The sequence below is a fragment of the Xenopus laevis genome, chromosome 7L, assembly GCF_017654675.1.
Source record: "Xenopus laevis strain J_2021 chromosome 7L, Xenopus_laevis_v10.1, whole genome shotgun sequence".
In the NCBI taxonomy this organism is placed as follows: domain Eukaryota; kingdom Metazoa; phylum Chordata; class Amphibia; order Anura; family Pipidae; genus Xenopus; species Xenopus laevis.
This window is the reverse complement of record NC_054383.1, coordinates 86,113,275-86,131,621: the sequence shown is the minus strand read 5'-3', so window position 1 is coordinate 86,131,621 and position 18,347 is coordinate 86,113,275. Positions and strand designations below refer to the sequence as shown.

Below are 18,347 nucleotides of genomic sequence, written 5' to 3'. Positions count from 1 at the left end.
AAAAACTATTTTGTTATTGTTACTTTTGCATTACTTGTCTTCCTCTTCAGGTTTCTGCTATTAATCTTCCAGTCTCTCTTTAAACCCGTTACCTAGTTGCTAGGGTAGACTGGACCCTAGCAACCACTTAGCTCCTGAAATTCCACATTAAAGAGACTCATTTGTACTTTGTGCTGTTCTTAGATCTACCAGGGAGCTGTTATCTTGTGTAAGGGCAGAGACACGCACAGATTTGGGGAGATTAGATGGCACTCGGAGTGCTTCGTTTTCCAAAGCTGTCTGAAGTTTCCTTGTGAGGCAACTTCGGGTGCCTTCGGAAAGCGAAGCGCTCCGAGTGCCATCCCGCCGGTGATTTACATTCTAGCCGGTGGAATCTTTCTTAAATTGGATCTTCAACCACTAGAAAATCATGTAAACGTTAAAAAACCCAATAGGCTGGTTTCTTCTTCAAGTAAGCATTAATTATATCTGCTTTTGGATCAATTACAAGGTACTGTTTTATTATACAGAGAAAATGGACATCATTTGAAAATTTCATATATGAGCACCTGATGAATCATGTTGAATAAAGTGATTACTGACTTAAGAAATGTGTCCTAATGGTCCCTGCCAGAGGCATAGTAGGAGGGGCTAGCCAATCACAGCCCTGCATTCACACGGGCAGGCAGGCTTCAGTTCTCTTTAAGGTCTGCCTAGCTGCTGATTGGTTCCTATCCTACAGTGGGCTTTGGGCAACTTTGCACTGTGCCTGTGTATGTTTCCCGAAAGGGAATTTGCATTTTAAGCATTCAGAAGAGATTAGTTGCTCCGGCTAGCGGTGATTAATTGCTGGGCAACTAATCTCCTAGTCTGTCTCTTCCTATAGGAGCTCCATGGGCTAATAGCACTGCTGCTACTTTCCTGAATTTTATTGAGTGAGTAAACAAGCAAAACTGCCTATACTGCCTCCCAATAATTTAGGGTAGCTTCAGGCATTTCTCTGCCAGCTAAAATACACTGTGGAAAAACTGCCCCATGTGACAGCCTAATTAACTTGTACAAAGCATATATAGTGAATAAAGTACCCCCTCTTGTAAAATATAAGGATATTATGAGTTACCGAGGAGTTTCATGACCATATAAAAACACGAGGCCGAAGGCCGAGTGTTTTTATACAGGTCATGGAACATGATAAAATCCTACATGAAGCAGGATTTTACATATGAGCTGTTTTATGCAATATCTTTCTATAGAGACCTACATTGTTTGGGGGGTATAGTTTTCCTTTAATGGTCAAATTTCACGCAAGCAGGGTTGCCACCTTCAGAAAAAATACCGGCATTCCTATATATATTTTTTATCATTTTTACCAGCTAGCCAGGTAAAATAGCCAGGTGGCAACCGTACAGGCAAGTTATGGTTGGCACCTGGCCAGTATTTTACCAGCCTGGCCGGTAAAAATGATGGTTGATCCCAATGTTATTAATAGGGAAAAAAGATAAACATATAGGTAAGTCGGTATTTTTTCCAGAAAACGTGGCAACCCTAGGTGTAGTTGCCAAAAAAAAACAAACAAAAACTAAGTGCTGTTTAGTTTGTTTCTAAGTCAGAAATTGGTCTGAGGAAATAATTTTTTTTATTTTGGACCAAATAGTGGCTCTAATAGCAGCCAAAAAAGACTATACGTTATGGGCATAGAAAATAAGCGAATTTACTCTTGGCGGGAATAGGGTACACTGATAATATATATACATAACCTTACAGTTAATTTGTAAGACATGGTGATTTTAGTTTAGACATAACATTTTGGATATTTGAATATCACACTGTTCTTGTCAATCAAAATATGTTGAAAGAAAAGAAGAAAACGTGAGCAGAGACAGAGCCATCCCTGGCCTGGACATCCTATCATATGCACGTATAGCACGTTCTGCTTATGTGACGATTGACGTACTCCGTTTATTCTTCGTCACTCTACCAGACGGCTACGTGTCGCAGCCCTGTACTTACAAACTCTCGCGAGATGTGACTGACGAAAGCTGTCGGATATTCTTCCTGCAGGAGCCGAGCAGCTGGATATTTAAACGGCGACTGGACTGTGGGCTGTAATATGAAAAGTGCAAGTGGCCCGCGAAAAGCGGGGCTTGTGGGTGGAATGGGGTCTAATGCTACGAGTGGGTGTGTTTCGCCCAAGGCTGCGACTCCTGCGAGCAGTAAAGCAGGACAAGTGTGGGCACCAGAGGGATCCACTGCTTTTAAGTGCTTAGTCTCCGCCAGGTTCTGTGCAGCACTGCTGAGCAACATCTCAGATTGTGATGAAACCTTCAACTACTGGGAGCCTGTAAGTGGCTGGATATTGTGTTTTATATTCCTATTCATAAACAGCAGCAGAACAATAGTGTGGCATGAAGGAGAATGCTACAACTAACTCAATGACATTATATATTGACCCATGCTGTAGTCAGTGGGCTCTGGGTGTCATAGGAGCAAGAGGTAGAATCCTGGCCCTTGAGTCAATAAATGAATGAAGTGCCTAACCTTTGGAGCTGAAAATCCATCTGATAGAAATTGCCATTACAGCGGTGTTTTAATAAAGGGTCAGCTTGTTTATTAAACCGCACATTTGCATTGTTCCATGCAAAGTATAATTTCTGGATTTTTTTGTGAAAATGGCAAATACAATGTAGGAAAGCTAAATATGGAAAGTCACTGGTCTCTGTGTTATACACACCAAAATTCCTTGGAAACTAAGATGAAATTGCTACTGCTGCATTGGTGAAGAGGAGCAATGTAACCCCCATTCCTTCCTATTGTGTCCCACTATTAAAAAGGCAAATATGACAAGGTTAAGTGTAGTGCTTGTGTCCTGAAACACCTCATTATTTTTCTGCAACACTCATTTCTCCTTTCCTGCTTTCCAACATTATCATTTTCTATAGTGATCGGCTGCCATCTTTAATGGACACTTTGTCATTACACCTACAGTAAGCATCGACTGTCTAGGACCAGTTAGGCATGAAGCGCGTAAGGGGGTTGTTAAAAGTAAATGTTTTAATAAAGACTTTTTGTACTTTTAAACTGTTGGAGTGCAGATTTAATCTCTAAATTTGTATTAAGGATGTTGTGTCACCATGGAGATGGGATACCATGTTTCCTGTTGGTGGCATGATGAAGTCCTGGTTAGCAATGATGAGCAGGCATGTTAGGTGACCCTTTTGTGGAATCGAAGACATCTACAATTAATGGAGCATAAACAGGGTTTTAGATAATTGCTCTATGCATGCACTAAGTGCTAGGTGAGAGTAAATGCTCTGATATTCGACATACACCTGTGTTAGGGCCAGAGACAGCTGCCGTATAGCAGGTGGCTATATGAATATACATACCCCTAGTTAACACAAAATTAGTGATTTGGACAAAAATGACCTTTGCCACTGATCAAGGTGTTGTGTTAAAAAGTCACTGCATAGCTAGAGTAAACACGCAAACTGAGATTAGGTATATATATGAAGAAAATGGGAGATAGAAAGGCAAGCAGGGCATCCTTGCTGATACATACCAGGCACATGTAAGTTATTGGAACTGTATACTAGGCCATTGCATTTATGGCTATTTATCTACACATAAACTAAGGTTGTTGAAATCCGGTTAAAATAAAAATATAAGGTTGTAATTTAAGGTTGTATTGCTTTTTTTTTTTTTTTTTAAATACAAACTCTGGTTCACTAGAGCTAGAAACTCTCTGGTTAATAAGTAGCCATACACATTTTGACTTCAAGCTTTACATTTTTGTTGGAAAATTGTAGCAGTGTTTCAATAAACTATAATAATACAGGTATGGGAGCTGTTATCCAGAATGCTTGGGACCTGGGATTTTTCCAGATAATGTTTTTTTGGTAATTTGGATCTTCATATCTTAAGTGTACTAGAAAATCATGTAAATATTAAATAAACCCAAAAGGCTGTTTTTTCCCAATATGGATACATTATATTTTACTTTGGATCAAGTACAATGTACTGTTTTATTATTGCAGAGAAAAAGGAAGTCATTTTCAAAAATTTGGATTATTTGTATAAAATGGAGTCTATAAGAGATGGCCTTTCTGCAATTCAAAGCTTTCCATATAAATGTATACAAAAATAACAAATAAAAAAACAAACATACAAAAAGTATTGTAGAAGTGATACAGAATTTTCAAATATATACATCAATTTGTTTCTGACAGCAAACCATTTATGCCCAAAAAATGCCCATAGCAGTTAGTTTTTTAACCCTTTGCTTTAAGGACTGCGTCAGTTTACAAATAATATTTTGCTAACTGTATTTCTGCAATAATGTATCTTTTCAGACTCATTACCTTGTGTACGGAAAAGGTTTCCAGACATGGGAGTATTCACCAACTTATGCTATCCGATCGTATGCTTATCTCTGGCTTCATGCATTACCTGCCTGGTTTCATGCCAGTATCCTACAGACAAATAAGGTACATAGATGTGCTATTAATAAACCCTTTATGACTACTGATTCCTGTTGTCTTGTGGCCTTTTTCCAGTTTTATGAAATGTTTATTTTTCGATTTAGTCTTGCCAATACTAAGGTTTAATCTAGACATCTTCAAAATTTTAAAAATATGTTTAGCAAAAACATATTACAATTATTTGCAGACTTTTATTTGCATATTTCTATCCAGCACTGCTCACAGATATTTGTCACATTCAAGCCAGTCTCACAAGGTTGCCTATAGGTATATAGTGAGATTATGTGCTTTGCCCAAGGATCAAATGGGAAATGTGTTTTATTAGTCAATCTGTTCAACTATTCAGTTAAAGGAACAGTTCAGTGTGAAAATAAAAACTGTGTAAATAGATAGGCTGTGCAAAATAAAAAATGTTTCTAATATAGTTAGTTAGCCAAAAGTGTAATGTATAAAGGCTGGAGTGAAGAGATGTCTAATAAAACAGCCAGAATCCAACTTCCTGCTTTTCAGCTCTATAACTCTGAGTTAGTCAGCGACTTGAAGGGGGGCCACATGGTACATTTCTGTTCAGTGAGTTTGTAATTGATCCTCAGCATTCAGCTCAGATTCAAAAGCAACAGATATGACCCATGTGGCCCCCCCTCAAGTCTCTGATTGGTTACTGCCTGGTAGCCAGGGTAACCAGTCAGTGTAAACCAAGAGAGCTGAAAAGCAGGAAGTAGTGATCTGACTGACATGTTATACATCAAATCACTCCAGCCTTTATACATTACATTTTTGGCTAACTAACTATATTAGAAACATTTTTTATTTTGCTCAGCCTGTCTTATTTACCCAGTTTTTATTTTTACACTGTACAATTCCTTTAAGCACATTTATTTCAATACGTGTTAGAGCTCAGGACAGCTAAGTAGCAGAGCTGAGCATAAACACCCATCCTAATCGTTGACCCCCTGTACAACAATCACTTGTGTGGATCAAAGGATTTTGACATTTTTTCATGCTGGAAGACAGATTGATAAATAAATGCTCAATCATATTTTAATGAGCAGTAACCATAGTTACTTGCTAAAAAATTTTAAGAAATGATAAATGGACCCATAGCTTGTTATAGTATAAATGGCTGTTTGCAGATTAAGTATGTGTAATTTATGGGTAATTTTGCTATCAGGCAAGAACCTTTTCTCAGTTGGCAGGTTACCATGGGTAGCATTAAAGGACCAGTAACATCAAAAAATTTTACAAAAAAATTCATTACAATAAAACGAAAAAAAACATCAAGACCAATTGAAATATAAAATAGCAAATCCTTTATTAAGATATAACTTACAGAAACTCCACTTCCTGTCTTCTACAGAAACGGCGAAAGGGCGACCATCCATCCTGTTGTGCTTGATTGCTCTTCCCTGGCTCTTCACTGACAGCGTGTCGATCTCCTCCAGCTCTTCAGAAGGCCGCAGCGGTGTTATTATGCCTGTCCCCACTGTAACATACAGACCGCCAGCATACAAGGGTAACCCAGAACCCCCTGCCCCTGCATTATTTTAACCCTCCTGGCACCGAGAATATTCCTTCTGCCTGCTGCTGTGGGCTGCTGGGGAGATGCGCAGTCAATGTATGGATCAGTAAAGGGAGCAGCGTTTCTTCAGATCCTGCCTTCGGAAGGTGAACCAGCAGGCCGGCATGTTTGTGAATGGCAGGCCCCTGCCCAATGCTGTCCAGCTCTCTCCGCAGATCCCCAAGGCGAACTGCTGCCTTAGCGATGGCTCCAATCACCTAGCAGCGCCAAGACTCCCGCCGCTCGTTTCCTGATTCCTCCAGAGCGGAGGTTATACAATCCTCAGCCTTTTGCCCCGCTCTGGCTTCCTTATTGTGTGCAAGGCTCTCCTTTTGGTGCCGGAATTACTCTGGTTTTAGTTACTGATGTAACCGCTCTGGAGGAATCCGGAAACGAGAGGCGGGAGCTGCAGGGTCTCGGCACAGGGAACTAGGCTGCTAGGTGATTGGAGCCATCGCTAAGGCAGCAGTTCGCCGCTGCGGCCTTCTGAAGAGCTGGAGGAGATCGACACGCTGTCAGGGAAGAGCCAGGGAAGAGCAATCAAGCACAACAGGATGGATGGTCGCACTTTCGCCGTTTCTGTAGAAGACAGGAAGTGGAGTTTCTGTAAGTTATATCTTAATAAAGGATTTGCTATTTTAAATTTCAATTGGTCTTGATGTTTTTTTTCGTTGTATTGTAACGAATTTTTTTGTAAAAATTTTTGATGTTACTAGTCCTTTAAGCCGCCTCTGATAACTTTTAGAGTCAAATTTCCATTTTCTAAAATGCAGTTGCATTAGTGATAGGTGTTTCAGGACCATCAAGTGCCCCTGTTTGCCATCTGCTGCTCCTTTCTTAATTCTGTAACTTAAAATGCTAACTGGTTGCTTGTGTCAATAACTGCAGTAAGCAATGCTAGACAGGAAACTTGACAAAAATATTCAAACAAAAGCACACTTTTGTTATAAAAGGCAATTGTTTTAAGGACAATGACGCGTGGCAATTTGAGTGTTGCTACTTCTGGTATCCATCAAAACGCTTGTAATCACCAGGATGCTATTCTTACAGCTGAAAGGCAAATAGCATTTTCTGCATCCAGTAGCTCACAACACTAGTTGCATCATGGCCCTGTTTTCAGATGAATGTTTTAACTTTGTGCACAATAAATGCAAAATGTGGTCTCTATTATATATATATATATATATATATATATATATATATATATATATATATATATATATATATATATATATATATATATATATATATATATATATATATATATATATATATATTCTGAAGTAGTATGATTGAGTACAATAATCACATCAATAATAGAGCTATCTTATATTCATAGGATCTCTAAAAAGAGTATTTCATCTGAAAATTTACTTTTAGTTTTTTGTTGACACCAGTATTTCCACTTCACTTGTAATTTGTCTTTTTGAAATATTTTGTTTTTTTTATTCTGCAACTCTTGGTGCTTGGTATTCATCTGCTATACTTGAACATTCAATCATTATACATTTTCAGTATACGTGGGTTGTATTTGTCTATATATATATATATATATATATATATATATATATATATATATATATATATATATATATATCATACATTTGTTTTCTGTTTTGTCTTAGTCACTGGTATTCTAATGTAATAAATTTAAAATGTTAACTTTTTTCCTTTCCTTTAGGTCCTCGTGTTTTACTTTATACGAAGCTTCCTTGCCTTCCTTAGTTGTATTTGTGAACTTTACTTCTACAAGTAAGTTTTCAAAAGGTGAAGAATACATATAGTTACAGTTTTTCCTTTGTCTCCACCCTAGGCCTAACCACTGCACTTAGGCTGGCCCACGGATCTTCTGGAACTCTTGTATAGCTTGTTTGTTGCAAACAATGGAACCAAACTGGGGAATGGGCAGGCAGGCAGTTTGACAGCTGTTTGAATCTCCTGCCAAGGCTAAAGTGAGCTTTCTTATTTATGATGCGTGATACAAGCTTTGTAAGTGCAACTGCAGCCCAGTGAAGGGCAAATAATCAGCTGCAGACCAGAGTATTGGGGAAGCCTGCCTTGCTTAACAGCTTGCCGCTTTAGACCAAAATGTTGTTACTTTCCTACAAATCCAGACCCAAATGCATTAAGTAGCTAACATATTTGCTTCTGGTGCAGCAAATGACTATTGCCCTGGGGCCAAGTCACAGGACAGGGGTCCACTCTACAAACTTTGGAAAATACTTTCCCTTCCAGAGCAAAGGGAAATTATTCACTGTTTAATTACATATGCCATGAAGCTAAGTGAAAATCCATTTTCCTCCATACAGACTAATATAACTACAAAGAGGGTCTCACAAGTAAGTTGACAACTTGAATACTTGATTACAGCTCATAGTAACAAGCCCACTGCATCTGACTTCTAAGTTCTTCCCCTGTCACAGTCACTAGTAGTGAAAAATAAACTAGACTATCATAAGAAACCTGTGTTCAATAGTTTATTTTAAGTTTGGTTGAAAAGTTGATTTAGGGTTGGATAATGAACAAGAGAAAGTTGTTTTGGAGAGAAGAGGTAGACTTTGCTTATGACCTGATGTGTACCCTCAGGAGAAACTATATATGTTGTTGAGATTGTGCATTTGTACTATCTGTGGTATACAGACTCTACTACATATTTATTACTGTAATATTTCTGGGGATGAGTCGCCATACATAGTACTGGTAATGAAGAAACATTTTTTTGATGACTGTCCCTTAAAAATCTTACATTTTCCATCTTTAGGAAACCTTTCCTAAAAAATTTCACAATAAGTATCAAGAGATAATATATGCATGGTCTGGGCCACGCTATCATTTATACATAGCCATTGCTCATACCATAGGAATATATGGGTAATTCCATACCCTAGTATCTATTAATTTTAGATTAAGGGTCATCATCTCTTCAACATATGCATAATATATACTGAAATCCATTACATCATATTAAAGGAAAAAGTACAGGTCATAATCCCTATTTAGTCCTTTGGGTGACAGGGCTTTTAACTTTTGTATCCACCATACTTCTCATTGTTTCAGATGCAATTCACTATCCCCTCCTACTTTTATTGGAGGGACTGTCTACAAAACCATAAATATAAGTTGGTCTGCACTATGTCCTTTTTCTATAAAGTGTCTTGATACTGGTAAGTTCATATTTCCCAAATTAATGGAGCACCTGTGCTGTGAAATACAAGACTTGATCATCTGTGTGGTCTACCCTATATAGATGAGGCCACACGGACAGACCAAGACATACACAGCATACAAATGTACAGTGTAACCTCTACATACATATATATATATAGAATGGGTGGCATACCGCTTCCCAGCTTTACCCTGTTGCACAGTTAAAGTTTACCATAGTCTCAAAAAGAACCAGCAACACTAGGTTATTCTTAGAAGTGAAAAAATTTATTTAGTAAAGCATGTATAGCCAACGTAACGTTTCGGTCCCTACTGTGCCACTAATTTTGTTTTTTTCCTTACAGGGCTGTGTGTAAAAAATTTGGACTTCATGTTGGTCGATTGATGTTGGCCTTTCTTGTTCTTAGCACAGGGATGTTTTCTTCCTCTGCTGGTAGGTGACAAAAGCCACAGCTATTACTTCACTACAAATAGATTCTGCTGCAGTTATTAGCAGTGTTAAACTCACTTATAGGGAAAACATTATACCAGGGCCGCTCCTGCCATGCGGCAAGGGGAGAACCTTGCCTCAGGCGGCAGCGAGCGGCCGGTCACTAGGGTCGGCAAAAAGCCACCTCTTGTAACTTTAATAGCTACATTTCCTGGTTTTAACCCATAAATTCGGCTCTGCTAGTGCAAAGAGTGCAATTGTGCTCAATGCACTAGAGATGCTGCCCCCTTTTGACCCGCTCTGACGCTGTTTTTTAAGCGGGAGAGAGGGGGCGGCATCTGGGCTGCTGCCTCAGGCAGTAGCAGCCCCAGAATTGGCACTGCATTATACCAACATAAAACAAATATATTGTTAGTTGAATGTGTTTTTTAATTACATTAAAGGGGACCCGTCACCCAAAAAAAAACATTCCAAATCCTATTTTATCACATTAGTCAAGCAAAATGAACTTTAATTACACTATATAAATTATTTGAATCTTGTTTCCTTCAGTCTGGGAATTCATAATTATAGCAAGCAGGCAGCAGCCATTTTGTGGACACTGTTATTAAGGCAAGCCTTGTATCATCTCAGAATATTGTTTGTGCACCAGAATGGGGGACCTGATGTCCATTTCCTTGCCTTGGCTACACAATTAAATGGTAAAGAGAACGGGGGAATGTGTGGAGAGCAGTGATGTCTAGGAAGTGCTGAATGGAAAGTGAAAGTAATTGTCTGCCCCGCCTCTATGCCACTGGCATAGAGGAGGGGCAGACAATACTTGATTGACAGCTGAGATTTTTAAATGAGCTTACAACAGCTATGAATGCTTTAATAAAAAATAGAAATTGTATTTCATGTTTAATTTGGAAAGGACTTTTATTATACAGATTTTTGTGTCTGGGTGACAGGTCCATACAGTATTGATAATGTCTTAGGATCTCTGTATTTGCAGTCATTCTAAATCTAATGATATGTTCTTGGATACTATTATGTAACCAATGCTATGTCTTAAAACGCTGTTTAAATTAGATTAAATACACAGGATATACTTTTCTTAAAGGAAAGATATCCCCTTTTTGATTTATTTTTTTCACAGATCTACATGATTGCACTGATTAAAAGAAAACCATGAGTGTCTATCTCTGACTCATAGGTAAAATTTCCTAGTCCCATCTCTTGCTCATAAAGTTACCATTTCCAGTTGTGAAGTGAAGGATTGTGGAGCTTGCAGTCCATCTGCTTTCCGTAGTTGATGGTATGGAATATTGCGGACCCATACCACCATTGCAGAGATAGACTGTCATAGTTTCCTCTCAATCTATGGAATCAGACATGTCTGTGTAAAAAAAAATATATATTTATATTTATTTTGAAAAGTTCAGTGTTTATGCACATTTTAGGTATTAACCCAGCTGAATGAGCTTATGTCAAATAGGGAATATTTTTCCTTTTCTTTGAACTGACTTAACATTGATAACAGAAAAATACGACATTACTAGTGTATGTTATGACATTGATAACTATATTTTTAAATGTAGCCTGTTTGTCTTGCACATAATTTGATACATTGTTTTGGACTTCAGTTACTGAGAGAAGGACAGCTAATTCACTTGTTATCTTATTTCTTGTAAAATGTGTATCTTGCTTTAGGTCTTCAAACCTTTTTATTTTCTCAGCTTACCTACCAAGCAGCTTTTGTATGTATACTACAGTAGTAGCAATGACTGGATGGTACATGGACAAGATCTCAGTTGCAGTTTTGGGAGTGGCTGCTGGAGCAATTTGGGGCTGGCCATTTTGCGCTGTTTTGGGGTGAGTTTCTTTATATCTTCATTAACTTCACGGGCCAGAGGTCACAAGGTGGAAAATGTACTGCCCTTGGTTTAAATTTATTTATTTTATATCAAAATTCCTAAATAAATATATCAAAGATTATGTGTAACATGTTTGTAAAAGTTAAAACAAATAAGTTTGGTTAGAAATTGGACACAGATGGGTATGGCAGCTCCACATGCAGTTCAGAATATAAGGTATTCCAGTATATTAATAAAAAATAAAAAAAGCATTAAAATAGGTAAAATATTTAACTGACATTTTGAATTTTACATTGGTGTGGTTTGCTCAGCTATGCAAGTTTACTTTACATTTTTGTACTTTTTCTAAGATGCCAATATAATATATTTTTGCCCTACTGCATTTAACAATATGTTGCTTATAGGTTTGTTAAGGAATGCAGTCTCCAGGTTTTAGCCAGGTCCATATTTATATATTCGCATCCTTGGGCCTGTGCCTACGGTGGCAGCATGTGTATTAAAAAAACAAAAACCAATTTCCCCCCCCACCGGGGGTTGTTCCAATCCAGTCTAGTGCCCAGGGTTGCACTGAAGATCCAGCCCTGCCCATGTACAGTGACTTGAATATAAATGGTTTGTTTTTGGCCCAAAACTTTAATGCCCATGGCAGACAGATTAGATACTTATGGAGAAATGTCATAATACTGCCAGCACACCCAGGGTTTCCTCTGCTGATGTATTTCTACCAGCAGAAAAACTCCTATCACTACTCATGACAGGATGACTTTGGCCCACAAAAACTATTGCACTGGATACCGCTGATGACTGGGTTTTTTATTCACATCAGTGTCAGGCAGAATGAGCAGGAAGAGACAATATGTGCCAGATCATGTGGCCAGATCTTCTGGCGTATTTTTACCAGCAGAAAACTACTGGTAGATAGTTACATGGTTACATAGTTAAATCGAGTTGAAAAAAGACCTAAGTCCATTAAAATTCAACCACTCCAGATGAAAACCCAGCATCCATACACACACCCCTCCATACCCTCACACAAATTATTTATACCTATGTCAATACTAAGTATAGATTTTAGTATCACAATAGCCTTGGATATTATGCTTGTACAAGAAATCATCCAAGCCACTCTTAGGGCTAGTCCACACGGGGAGATAGCCCTGCGTTTGCGGTCGCGGCGACAAAGCGCCGCGACCGGCGCAGGCGACAGTTTTGTATGGGCGCCTATGTAAAAACGCCTGTGCTAACCACACGAGGCGATGCGCTTTTCAACAGTCGCCTGAAAAAGCCTGGCGAGGCATTTTCAGGCGACTGTTGAAAAGCGCATCGCCTCGTGTGGTTAGCACAGGCGTTTTTACATAGGCGCCCATACAAAACTGTCGCCTGCGCCGGTCGCGGCGACTGGCGCGGCGCTTTGTCGCCGCGACCGCAAACGCAAGGCTATCTCCCCGTGTGGAATAGCCCTAAAAGGAGAATTCAGCCCTAAAGTAAAAAAACCATACCCCCTACCTACATAGACCCCCCCCCCAGCTTAGATGCTACCCTGGGCAAATGCCCCTAAGTCTTTACTTATCCCTCTGTGCAGATTCTGTCCAGTGGAGATCATGACAGCCATCTTCTCTTCTGTAATCTTCGGAATAAGAGCGGCATATCGGCACATGTGCAGTTGGAGCAATTATTCCCCTTTGTGACAACTGCGCATGCACCTGAAGTCACGGAAATTGGCAATACACTGCTCTCTCATTCCGAAGATTACTGAAGAGCCGGAAGATGGCTGCTGTGAACTCTGCTGGACAGAATCTGCACCGAGGGGTATGTAGGGGCATTTGCCCGGTGTAGCAGCTAGGCTGTGTGGGGAGGGGGGTCTATGTAGGGTATGGTGGTAGGGCTTTTTTTTTACTTTAGGGTTGAATTCTCCTTTAAAAGCATTAACAGAAACAGCCATAACAACATCACCTGGCAGTGCATTCCACAACCTCACTGTCCTCACTGTGAAGAACCACCTGCACAATGGTAAATGGCAACTTATGACAGGTGAATTTTGGCCCCTAAATGCTAGGTTACCATCAAGCAGCACAAGCAGGGAAAGGCATTTCTTTATTAAAAAGACAGCTAACGACATAAAAAAGCAACAGTAATGTAATATTGGGTTTCTCCATATCTGTGTGTATTTTTTTACCATATAGTCTAAATTGGACACAAAGATACATATTGCATACATTTTGAGTAATTGTGCTTTATCCTTTGGTGTCTTTTGATGTCAGGGGTAGTAAATTCACAGATCCGCACACACACTTATCTGCAGTCGGGGACGTGGCCCCTCTTTTTATTATACCACCAGTAAAATCAATGTTTCAGGATACAAATTCAAACTCCTATATGTGCAAAACCCGCCCTTTCCCTAAAAATCTACTTGACTGGACATTTTTTTATCCCTAAAATATACCAATTCAAAAATTCAAGTGCAGGTCCATTGACATTGAAAAAGTCTTTGCACTGAAAACGTCTTTCATAACGTATAGTAAAAAGTCACTGAGTGAGTAATGGTTTCCAATTATGTATGAATTATGGTGCTATGTATGCACTTTTTTTTACTATTTATTCACAATTTTTCTAAGATGCTTTTTCTACTATTTCTTACGGTATGTAACGCTGCAAAGGAACTATTGGCATTGTGGACTTTTTACTATACGTTATGAAAGACTGCAGATAATAGTGTGTGTGCGGATCCGTGAATTTACTACTGTTGCTATGGGACCCTGCCAGGTCAACGGAGTACCAGCACCACCATTGCAGTGAAAGAGGAGTTGCGGGAGAGCGGTAGATATAACACATTATTTTGGTGTCAGGGTACACCGTCTTACTGATAGAACTAACTCAGCCAATACGAGGAAGTCTGTCCTCCAATATATTGTAAAATGTGTTTGCAGTTGGATGGGGGGAAATTAAATAAATAATTACATGTAACCCCCACCTCTCCCGTCTCACTTCATAATTTTTTGCAATAGCCAACAGGACTTCATGAGTCTACAAATAAAGCTTGCAGTCCTACCAGCTTCTGAAAGAAAAATTTGGACACCACGTGCGTTGGTGACCAGAGGGAAGCCAGCCAATGCAGAAAAATGGGAAAGACAGCATGGGGAGAAGACTGATTTTATACCAGTTTACTAGCATGTTTTGGTGCCTAAAATTATTTATTGCTCTGATTATGCTTCTTTATACACGTGGTTGTCAGAAAATGAATGGGCCTCAACACCAGGTCCCGCATAAAACAGTTCTATTAGATAATGACAAGCCTGTCTACCAGTATGGAAGAGTCCTCTGACATAAAAACAAGACTATGTTGTGAAAGGCAGGGTGCAAAGTGCAGAAAATGGGTGCAATGTACAATTTTTTCACTTTATACCGAGCCATCCGCTGTATTTGAATGCTTAGTGCTTTTGCACTTCTGCCAAATGGCTATAGTAAATGACCCCTCATAACCTGCATATGTTGAATTGTAGAAATATTTTATAGATAAACTGCAACAATTTTGCAATTCCCCTGTTTTCTCAGATTTACAAGCTAGCAGTTTTCCCTGTTAGTTTTGTGAAATGGCCACACATATTGGAGGGGTGTAGTGGTTCCTAAAGCAGATTTAAGACACATTAGATTTCTTTTCAGGTCTGCATCACTATCAGTGTTGTAATGCAGTAGATTTGACTAGGAACTGAGGTGTACAATTCTTTGTTTTTCAGAATTCCCATTGCTTTTGATGTCCTGTTCCTAAAACAAAAGTGGAAGAGTTTTATAAATTGGTGCATAGTTGCCCTTGTCTTGTTTCTGGTAAGCGATTTTCTTTAAAATAATTGTTATTACACTGGCTGTGCTGTAGGAGGGGCCATTGGATTCAAACTGTGATTGCTCTACTCTGCTCTGGTGAATCTCACATTAAGACGGATGAGGTATATGGCAAAAATAATTTTGTATTGCTACTATACAAAATATCACAGTTACAGTATAGTTCAGTCTAATACATGATGAAATAGGAGTAGGGGGTGTGATTAACCTTAACCTGTTATGATCTGACCAGGTTTTAATTTAGTCTAACCTTAAATCCAGAAGTGTAGATTATATGTCCTCAGCATGCTGTCACTGTCCAATTTTCTGGAAACCCCTTATCCACCAATCTCCGAAATACAGGAAGGCCATTTCACACAAAGCCCATTAAAATCAATTTTTTTAAAAAATGATTTGCTTTTTCTCTAATAATAAAACAGCATCTTGTGCTTGATCCTAACTAGACTGCATGAATCCCTACTGATGGCAAAACAATCACTTTATTTAATGTTTCAATTAATTTTAGCTTAAGTTATGGTGATCCAAATTATGAAAAGAGCCCTTATCTGGAAAACCCCAGATCTCAAGCATTCTGGATAATAGATCCTATGTCTGTAATTTTGTTGTCTACGCAACTCTAAAATGTAAGTGTAAGGTGAACAAACCCTTTAAGATAGTGGGAGAATAAAGGACACAAGTAATGTATTAAAACAGGTTAAATATGGAAGCACTGCATAGCTGTTTATAATGGTTAGTGTGTGCAGTACACAAAGGCAATGGGAGCGAATAAGCAAAACATGAAAATAGTACACATTGAACATGCTATTATGTTACATAATGTGGCTTAAAGACGCTTGCTTATAATTTACATTTGTGTAAAAACAGGCTAATTTAAGGTGCCTAATGTCAATGTGATACCTTTTTTGATGCTAGTGAAACTTCTTGATACGAGAACAAGAATGAACTACCTTGACTCATTGTAAGTCATGGCTGTTTTTCTGTTTCTCAACATTAGGAAATCAGGAAATCATCATTGGAAGTAATATTTTCCTTTTTTATGTGGCATAGGTCCCATTAGTGGCTATTGACAGTTATTACTATGGCAAGCTGGTAATTGCTCCTCTTAATATCATCTTGTACAATGTCTTCACACCACATGGACCAGACCTCTATGGTAGGTGACTTTGTTTGATTTTTTTGGTCCACATTGTAATTGCTGTACTACAGGTATACAATCCGTTATCCAGAAAGCTCAGATTACGGTAAGGTCATCTCGCATAGACAAATTATGAAAAATTTTAAAGCATGTTTCCTTTTTCTCTGTGATAATAAAACGGTACCTTGTACTTGATACCAACTAAGGTAGAATTAATCCCTTATTGGGGGCAAAACAATCCTATTGCTTTTGTTTTAATGTTTAGATGATTTTTCAGTAGTTTTAAAGTATGGAAATCCAAATAAATCCAAAGATTATTTGGAAACCCCCAGGTCCCAAGCATTCTGGATAACAGGTCCCATACCTGTACTAGTTTTTCTAAAAGTTTGTCTTAAATCAATGTTTTAATCACATACCTAGTACTGATGTAACATTTTCATAATGAAAGAAAGTATAATTCTAAGCCAAAATACACTTATTACAAGTTTACTGGTTTTAAATCTATTTGTTAATGTAATTGCTCTTTAAAGCAGTATCCTTCTACCCCTTCCTACTCTCTGCCATGATTGTTTTGACTATTGAAACAATGTAGAGAAGCCAACTATTTAACAGACTTGTGACACAGCATGCAAGGCATTGTGAGGCTGGAGGAGAACTAGCTTCTGCTAAATTGTGTTAAAAGTTAGAACCAGGAGTGTAGAAGATAGCAAGAGACAAATACTGCAATCCATAGCAATTACACATACAAATTACTTTATTAATATTTGTTACAGACTTGCATTAATTTATTCTCTCAACAAATCATTCAGGTACAGGTCATTGATTCTGCTTTACATTGTGGACAATGACACTGATCATACAATATATGTAAATATTAAATTAGGTTTCTTGGTTTTATTGTATGTTTTTTTTTTATCACTTCTGCTGTGTTAAGCCATCTTTTATCTGATTCTTAAATAAAGCCCCACTCCCTCTATTATGTTCAGTGAAGTTGTAGGTGTACGTCACTGTAGGATATATAGTGGATAATGTACCCCCTACTGTAATTTATAAAGATATTATGTTACCGAGGAGTTATGTGACCATATAAAAGCACGAGGCCGCAGGCCGAGTGCTTTTATACAGGTCACATAACTCCGAGGTGACTTTTAATATCTTTATAAATTTCAAGTAGGGGGTACATTATTCATTATAATCTAAAGTTTCACAGAAGGGAAGTTGTGGAGGGGTATGCCTGTGTGAGTGCTGAGGGAGAGAAGACTCCTACACAGACTGACTGAGGCTTACCATGCTGTCATGGTGGGTGGGGGCACACTGCAGTAGGCAGTCTCTCTGTTCGAGTCTCGTGAGCGGAGACCTCCACACTCTGTCTCCCGAGACTCCACACAGGGCAGTCACACAGTCGGACTCCAGCCAGCGAAGCAGAGGGGAGGGGGGCGTGCCGGTGCAGCACAGCTGTGATGTCCACACTCTGTCTCCCCACCCACCCAGTCTCCAAAACTGAAGAGTGACAGGGTGTGGGAGGGGCAGAAGAGGGAGAGAGGCGCTGATCATTCCCCATTGATTTGTGTTTCGGAGCACAAGCTTTTCTGCTGCTGCTCTTAAAGAGCCTCCCTGCAGCAGGGCTATTTGGCAGCCCGAACTCTGCGTGAGGCTGCAGCAGTCACTAAACAGCGGCGCTGCTCCTAACAGGAGGGGGAGAGAATTAGGTCAAAGGTCAAAACCCGCCTCCTTAGACGGCACTCACTGCCTTACATCTCCGCTCCCTGGGGCTTGAGTTTCGGCTCTGGGGAGAGGAGCGTTCCATGCCGTATGCGCTGCGTGAGTTAGTACGATTTAATCCCAGCAGTCAGAAGGGAGAGGGCAAGAGCGGAGGTACAGTAAAGCTGCAGGGAGACGGAAGTGGTGA

General features: G+C 39.1%; 1 protein-coding gene across 2 annotated transcripts in view; it reads left to right on the top strand.

The window, feature by feature from the left end:
- The first annotated feature begins 1,946 nt into the window (after nucleotides 1–1,946).
- Nucleotides 1,947–18,347, top strand: part of alg9.L (ALG9, alpha-1,2-mannosyltransferase L homeolog) — a 72,973-nt gene continuing 56,572 nt past the window's right edge. The window contains exons 1-7 of one of the 2 annotated variants that reach the window (XM_018225912.2): nucleotides 1,947–2,320; nucleotides 4,329–4,463; nucleotides 7,697–7,767; nucleotides 9,525–9,613; nucleotides 11,329–11,464; nucleotides 15,201–15,288; nucleotides 16,351–16,456. In XM_018225912.2, the coding sequence (XP_018081401.1) occupies nucleotides 2,090–2,320; nucleotides 4,329–4,463; nucleotides 7,697–7,767; nucleotides 9,525–9,613; nucleotides 11,329–11,464; nucleotides 15,201–15,288; nucleotides 16,351–16,456 (856 nt within the window). In that variant the 5' untranslated portion in view covers nucleotides 1,947–2,089. The remainder of the gene's footprint in view (nucleotides 2,321–4,328; nucleotides 4,464–7,696; nucleotides 7,768–9,524; nucleotides 9,614–11,328; nucleotides 11,465–15,200; nucleotides 15,289–16,350; nucleotides 16,457–18,347) is intronic. The other variant, XM_018225911.2, reaches the window with a different exon arrangement.